We start from the raw sequence: 8,297 nt of genomic DNA, 5'->3' as shown, positions 1-8,297 counted from the left end.
TTTATGTCTAAATATTTTTTGCTCAAGTAAACGGCCAAACATCGGCTCTATTGTTTAGGGATTAAGTTTAAAATTTAAAAATGTAAAATACTTCTAGTCCCGTGTTTGTGACTCCTTTGCTCCTTATCCTTAAATTATTTAAGCCCTATCATAAATCAGTCCGGACATCTGTTCCTAATTGCATTCGTCTACTCTCCAAAATAGTCCAGTCACCATTTTTTTTCTGGATCTCACTCTCTCGGCTCGTCCTCTTTCACTTTCGTTTTGCCCCCCTTCTACTCCGCCACACTCCTACGACGATACGACCCTTCCCCATTTTCTCTGGCCCTTCTAATGCCCTCCGCGCTCCAATCACAACCCTTAGTTTTCCACTTTCCTTCCAGCACGCCCCTTTTTCCCTCAATCTTAGTTCTTTAAGTTTAACGCTAAGATATTTTTGTAAAATGTAAAAACCAGTTGTACTCGATACTTTGAAGAGATCAGCATTGCGCTCGGTCTCATAAATCCACAACAATATTTATTTAGCAAAATTGCTTGTTAAATATTTATTTCTTAACAAAATTACTTGTTAAGATTGGCTTTAATTTAATTGTTTAAATTATTATTTAACAAAATTAATTGTTAAAATTTATTCTCGCGGCAAACTAGTCGCGAGACATTTCATGGTCCTTCGAGCCGGATATTAAAATTAATTAATTCTGGCATCAGTTCACAATCGTTATCATTAAATAAACCATAATTGCGTACTATTGTTCGAGTAGTTTGTGAAAAATAACAGTGCTAGTTATTCAGTGCGTTATTTATTGTGGCTGTCACAATCGCCAGTGTATTTACTGCAAACGCACGACACAAATAAGTGTAGTCATCCAAGTTATTACGTCAGTGATAGCCTGCAGTTCCGGAGTTCAACGCATCGTCACTCCGGTCAACATCAACTTCGAGTCTACGTCAACGTCAACATCATCTACATCAGCGGCAATCCAGCATCTCGAGAGATCGTCGTAACCAGATTCGCAGTCACGTGGTCATCAAAAGGTTAGTCAGTGTGACACCAATCAATATTATTCCATAATTAATCCCATTTATTATTGCTTTCGTTTTTATCGCGCTGCTCTCTGCATTAAATATTTTTTATTTTTTTTATTATTTTTATTTTTGTTTTAACTTGTTAACCTCATTATTAAAATGACTGCTGAACAAATTAAAGCGTTAAAAACTAAGCGCGGTAATGCCAAGCGATCGTTAACGACATATGAAAACTTTCTAAAGAAATTTGATCCGTCGAAAGATTTTCCAATCCTTGAGAAGCGGTATAAAGAAATTGAGACGGTTCGGAAATTATTTGAAGAATATCAACTTGAATTAGAGGCACTTCTTGAGGAGTCTGAAGAATTAACCGCATATCGCACCGAATTCGAAAATCTATATTATGAAACTTACGCAATCGCGACGAACCTTCTTTCAGAACAACGCAAGCGAGACACTTCTTTGGTTTCGTCTCCAACAACCTCGAGTCCTTCTGCAACCTCCAGCTCGTCACTCTCGGTATCTCAAGGCGTTGTATCGTCAATTGCAGCTCAGCTTGTTAATACCGTTCCTATCCCTTCTGTAACTATCTCTCCTTCGAATCAATCGGCTGTGTTATCAACTCCCACACCGGTTAATAACAATTTTACCGCACCTCATGCATTTAACCATCCTATGAGTATGTTACCTGCTTTACCGACCATCACTCTACCTACCTTTAGCGGGTCCTTTGACACTTGGTTGGGATTTTATGATCTGTTTAACTCGTTGGTCAACGAGGATCACAATATTCCACCTATACGAAAATTAATCTACCTAAAGGGTTGCTTAACTGGCGAAGCGGCCAACGTAATATCTTGTCTTGAAACGTCATCTCAAAACTACGAGGTAGCGTGGGGCTTACTAAAAGAACGGTACGATGACAGAAGATTTATACGGGACAGTTACATAAAATCTTTGCTGGATACTCCTCCAATCTCAAAGGAGTCTTCTATCCGATCATTTCTTGATCACATACAACGGCATCTGCGTGTCTTAAATCAGCTTGGTGAGCCCACCGATTATTGGGACTCATTATTGATCGTGCTATTCGTAAGCAAATTTAACAATTTTATGCGGGAGCGATGGGAGGAATTCAGTTGTGGCGTAAGTAAACCCACAATGAAGCAGATGCTTACCTTTTTAACAAAGCGCGCTCAACTTGAAGGTTCTAGGGCTCAAGCACCTGCGCCTCCTCCAAATAATTCTAGGCAAGCACCGTCAAACGGACGAGCTCAATCGCGTTCTCAGCAATCGTTCGCAGCTTCTACCTCTCAAAATCGCTGTCTCTATTGTCAAGGTGGCGATCATTATATCTATTCGTGTAAGGGCTTCGCAGCTTTATCACCGTTTGCTCGCTATGAAGCGGCAAAAGGGTCTAATTTATGCACTAATTGTCTTCGTAAGGGTCATCACTCTTCACAGTGCCCTTCAGGAAAGTGTCAAGCGTGTGGTTATAGACATCATACTCTACTTCACTTCGATAAATCAAAACCTGAAATGCCGCCTTTGAATGCATCTGCGACGGCCTTCGATATGCCTAAATCGACTATAAATATGCACGCTCAGGTCTCATCTGAAGCGTTGCTAGCTACAGCTATTGTGGACCTTGTAAATAAGCAAGGAAAAATCAGGCAATGCCGAGTATTCCTGGATGCAGGATCTCAGGCGCACTTTATCACAGAAAAGGCTGCTAAGTTCTTAAATCTGGATAAAAAGGCGGTAAACATCTCAGTAACTGGGGTGGACAACACCTCTACAAGTGTCAAACACTCTGCTCGCGCCACTTTAAAATCGCGTCATAGCAAATTTCAAAAAATTGTTGAATTTTTAATTGTTCCCCAGATCAGCCAGTCAATGCCATCCATTGCCATTAATGTAACTCAGCTCGAAATACCTAAAAATATATCCCTCGCGGACCCAGAGTTCTATAAGCCGTCTGAGGTCGATGCTCTGATCGGAGTGAAGCTCTTTTATAAGCTCCTTAGTGTGGGACAAATTTCCCTCAAAAATCATCCCGACGCTGTTCTGCATAAAACGCTGCTTGGGTGGATAGTTGCTGGGGAAATAAACAGCAATTTGAGCGTTTCCAACGTGTCGTGTCATCTTAATTTAAACTCACCATCGTCTGATATCTCTTTAACCCGATTTTGGGAGGTGGAAGAAATTCCGTCTGTTGCAATCTTATCTTCGGAAGAAAAGGCTTGTGAAGAGCACTATAAGCTTCATACCACTCGGACTGTAGAGGGTCGGTATGTAGTTCGCTTGCCGTTCAACAGCAAAAAGAGCAGACTAGGCGATTCATATTCGTCAGCCTTAAAAAGATTTTTTGCGCTAGAAAGGCGTTTCCAACGAGACCATGCAATCAAGCATGATTACCTCGAATTTTTGCGGGAGTATAAAGAGTTGGGTCACATGTCGGTGTCCGATGACTTATGTGAAGATCATTTAGGGTTCTATCTCCCTCATCATGCTGTCCTAAAGGACGACAGCATCACCACCAAGATCCGTGTAGTCTTTGACGGTTCTGCGAAAACATCTACGGGAATTTCCTTGAATGACACTTTAATGGTTGGTTCACAACTTCAGGATAGTTTATTTACAATACTCACTCGTTGGCGATCTCACCCTTACGTGCTCACTGCCGACGTAGAGAAGATGTACAGGCAAATCCTCGTACACCCCGAGGATGCAATCTACCAAAAAATTCTGTATCGCGAAACCTCTCAAGAGCCCATTAAGACCTGTTTGCTGAGCACAGTCACCTATGGCACTGCTTGTGCGTCTCACTTATCAGTGCGCACCCTTCATCAACTTGCTTACGATGAAGGTCCTGCATACCCTCTGGCTGTCATCGCTCTGCTGAGGGACTTCTACGTCGACGATTTGTTTACCGGCGCTAAAACTCTCGCAGAAGCAGAGTGCATACGTGACGAATTAATTAATTTATTGAAAAGGGGCAAATTCCGTCTTCGCAAATGGGCCTCCAACGAGCCTGCCCTTATCCAAAATTTACCTCAGGCCTCAGAGGGAACCCACATGTCCCTGGATCCTGACGCTACCATCAAAACTCTCGGTATACGGTGGAGTCCTCGGGACGACACACTCTTCTACACTATTAGCGCGCCTGCTTCCGAGGCCACTACCAAGCGTGCAATTTTATCACAAATTGCGAAACTATTTGATCCACTAGGCCTCCTTGGCCCTATAATTGTCTATGCTAAGATAATAATGCAGCTTTTGTGGAAGGCTGGACTGGCCTGGGATGAATCAATCCCGATCTCAATTCACTCACTATGGGCCCAATTTCGGGCCCAGTTGTCTATGATTGAAGAGCTGCGTTTCAAGCGCAGCGTTGCTTTCTCGGGAGCAGTCGATGTCCAATTGCATGGATTTTGTGACGCAAGCGAGCGAGCATACGGAGCATGTATCTACATCCGCTCTATCGATGAGGCTGGGCATGTTCGTACTCATCTGGTTTGTTCAAAATCACGAGTTGCCCCAGTGTCATCACTATCATTACCTCGATTAGAGCTCTGCGCTGCGTTATTGCTTTCCAGACTCTATGACGTAGCTATTAAAACCCTATTGTTGGATATTAAGGACGTTTACTTATGGTCTGACTCGACTATCACACTTCATTGGATAAATACCCCTCCTCATCTACTAAAAACCTTCGTTGCCAATCGAGTGGCGGAGATTCAGAGGCTTTCTCATCGTTGCCATTGGCGCCACGTGTCTTCTCAAGACAATCCCGCGGACTCTATTTCGCGTGGCCAAACTCCGGCTGAGTTCGTGGCCAACAGCATCTGGCAGACTGGCCCAAGTTGGCTGCAGTGCGAGCCTAGCACTTGGCCCAAGGGAGCTCTCCCTTCAATCGACATTCCAGAAATGAAGCCTATAATTCCCGATCGCGTGCTTTGTATGAAAATAGAGTGCGGACTCAATGATCTGCTCGAAAAATACCACTCTAGCCATAAATTAAAACGGGTAGTGGCTTACGTAATGCGTTTTGTTTACAACGCTCGCCATAAAAATCATCGCAGATTTGATCGATTAAGTTTACAGGAGCTACAACAAGCTCATGATCTCATAATAAGGATTACTCAGCACTCCGCCTTTCTGAAAGAAATAAAGCAACTAAAAAACAATGAAGTTATCTCCGACAATAGTAAATTAATTCCGTTAAATCCCTATCTTGACGAGCAAGATCTCCTAAGAGTAGGAGGAAGGCTGGCTCGTTCCTCGCTAACTAAGGAGCAGCAACACCCCCTGCTCTTACCAGCTCGTCATTATATAACGCGTCTTATCATAACCGAAGAGCACGTGCGGCTGAAGCATGCTGGCACTCAAGCCACCCTATACTCGGTGCGTCAAACGTATTGGCCCTTAGACGGTCGCAACATTACGCGAAAAATTATCTATCGTTGCATTACCTGCTTTCGAGCGAAACCGCGTGCCGCTGATCACGTCATGGGAATCCTGCCTGAACCCCGTGTCACCCCTTCCCGTCCTTTCCTCCGTGTTGGAGTCGACTACTGCGGTCCTTTATACATAAAGGAAAAACGCTTTCGCAATCGTAGCCGATTGAAGGTTTATGTCGCAATTTACGTATGCATGTCAACCAAAGCAGTTCACTTAGAACTAGTAAGTGATCTCACCACCGAGGCCTTTATTGGCAGCCTCCGAAGATTGTTTTCAAGGCGTGGAAAATCTCTCGAGATATACTCGGATAACGCCACGAATTTCGTCGGGGCAAACCGTGAGCTTAATGAACTGCAAACATTGTTTAATTCGGAGGAGCATAAGAACTCCGTCCTAAGTTTTCTTACGTCCGAAAGGATAACTTGGCATTTTATTCCCCCTCGTGCCCCCCACTTCGGTGGGCTCTGGGAGGCCGCCGTAAAATCTTTTAAGCATCATCTGATTCGTACAGTTGGTGATACGCTGTTAACATTTGAACAGCTCGAGACGTGCGTTATAGAAATAGAAGCAATTTTAAATTCCCGCCCTATTTCTCCTATGTCCTCTGATCCAAATGACCTGCTCTCCCTTACCGCTGGTCATTTCCTAGTTGGTGGCCCTCTGACAAGCTTTCCTCAGGACGACCTCACCGACACACCATCTAATCGCCTATCAGCTTGGCAACATGCTCAGCAGCTGAAGCAACATTTTTGGAAGCGCTGGCACAAGGAATACCTACACCAGCTCATAACCCTGAGCGGGCACCTCGACAAATCGAACGGTCTACAGGTTGGTTCACTGGTGCTTATTGTGGAAGAAAATCTTCCTCCACTTCAATGGGCGCTAGGGCGCATTACCGCAGTACATCCCGGAGCAGACGGCATCATCAGGGTGGTTACCGTGAAGACTTCCACCGGCGAATACAAACGCTGCACCAAACGCGTGTGCCCATTGCCCCTTGACTAGTTGCGACTTCACCAACATTTATTTTGAACGCAGATCCGTTCAAGGCGGGCGGCATGTTCCGTCGCAGAATAATAGTCTTATATTAGTTTATTATTTTACGTATATTTAACGAATTTAATTTACGCCTTGTAATATTTTGTATTTTTAGTTTAAAAATATTTGTCCCTGGAATTTAGGAATTACCCATCTTTTTTTTTTTATCTTCAATTTTATTTTATTGTTATATTAGCTTCATTTATTTTACCGTATTTTAAACATCTGTTTAGGATTTAGTTGAAAACTTATTTTATGTCTAAATATTTTTTGCTCAAGTAAACGGCCAAACATCGGCTCTATTGTTTAGGGATTAAGTTTAAAATTTAAAAATGTAAAATACTTCTAGTCCCGTGTTTGTGACTCCTTTGCTCCTTATCCTTAAATTATTTAAGCCCTATCATAAATCAGTCCGGACATCTGTTCCTAATTGCATTCGTCTACTCTCCAAAATAGTCCAGTCACCATTTTTTTTCTGGATCTCACTCTCTCGGCTCGTCCTCTTTCACTTTCGTTTTGCCCCCCTTCTACTCCGCCACACTCCTACGACGATACGACCCTTCCCCATTTTCTCTGGCCCTTCTAATGCCCTCCGCGCTCCAATCACAACCCTTAGTTTTCCACTTTCCTTCCAGCACGCCCCTTTTTCCCTCAATCTTAGTTCTTTAAGTTTAACGCTAAGATATTTTTGTAAAATGTAAAAACCAGTTGTACTCGATACTTTGAAGAGATCAGCATTGCGCTCGGTCTCATAAATCCACAACAATATTTATTTAGCAAAATTGCTTGTTAAATATTTATTTCTTAACAAAATTACTTGTTAAGATTGGCTTTAATTTAATTGTTTAAATTATTATTTAACAAAATTAATTGTTAAAATTTATTCTCGCGGCAAACTAGTCGCGAGACATTTCAATTTTTGTCAACGCCGGTAAGTCAATTGTGTTATCATTTGTTGCATCGGCTATCGCTGGTCCTTCAGTAGAGTTGATCGCGGTATTTGTATCATAAATATTTGAACCTGAGTTATTAATATAATAAGTTGAATGTATTCGGCGTCCGTCACGGAATTCGGGTGCACATGTACTAAGACGTGTCGAGTAAATTCCTTAGAAGATTAGACAAGGATAGTAGCGTATGTAGCTCCTTATCTTACGCTAGTATTTTACGTATTATTTTGATGTTATATTTCAGTATTTAAAATATTATTTCTCTGGGTAAAATTTATTTAGAATTAATGGTATGCAACCCAGTGTTGCCAAATATATAGTGAGTCCCCCTGTCTTTCTCTTCCCAGAGTAAATAATATAAAATAAAGAAAAAGATTTGTATTATGTTATTTGTTACAATCTATATTAATTATATTGGGTAAAAAATTGTAATTTGTAATTTGGTTTCTCCTGGGATAATTTAATAATATTATTTGAATTGAATTGATTATTATTGTAACCATTTGTTGAGTTTATTAAGATATATTTTGAATTGAATAATTTAGTAAAAGGAACCCAGTGATAGCCAATATTTATTTGTTTGTTTCCTGGATATATTTAGTAGTAATTATTCCTTATTATTAGTTTTATTCATTATATATTTGTTTGGTTGTCATTCCGCTTGGTGCATACATTCTCGCTCAAAATTTTGTCCCGTGATCTCTCCCATGATCGTTATTGGTTTTGTCCGTTTTGTAAAAACGGGCTGGCGCCCTCGTGCACTAACCCAGCCTGAGGAGCTGGTCCAGGCACACCTTTAGTTTGTTTATAATTATTTAT

General features: G+C 41.6%; 1 protein-coding gene across 1 annotated transcript; it reads left to right on the top strand.

The window, feature by feature from the left end:
• The first annotated feature begins 1,185 nt into the window (after window positions 1-1,185).
• Window positions 1,186-6,495, top strand: LOC106694076 (uncharacterized). Its single transcript, XM_014444176.2, has one exon. It carries the CDS (start codon window positions 1,186-1,188, stop codon window positions 6,493-6,495), a length of 5,310 nt encoding a protein of 1,769 aa, XP_014299662.2.
• The last annotated feature ends 1,802 nt before the right edge of the window (window positions 6,496-8,297 follow it).

This window comes from Microplitis demolitor, chromosome 4 (genome assembly GCF_026212275.2).
Source record: "Microplitis demolitor isolate Queensland-Clemson2020A chromosome 4, iyMicDemo2.1a, whole genome shotgun sequence".
Classification (NCBI taxonomy): Eukaryota; Metazoa; Arthropoda; class Insecta; order Hymenoptera; family Braconidae; genus Microplitis; species Microplitis demolitor.
Note: the sequence above shows the minus strand (reverse complement) of the source record. Positions and strands in the feature narration are given on the sequence as shown.

Bases quoted from the DNA above. Each gene is read 5' to 3' on its own strand.
- LOC106694076 (XM_014444176.2), top strand. From the start codon at position 1,186: ATGACTGCTGAACAAATTAAAGCGTTAAAAACTAAGCGCGGTAATGCC.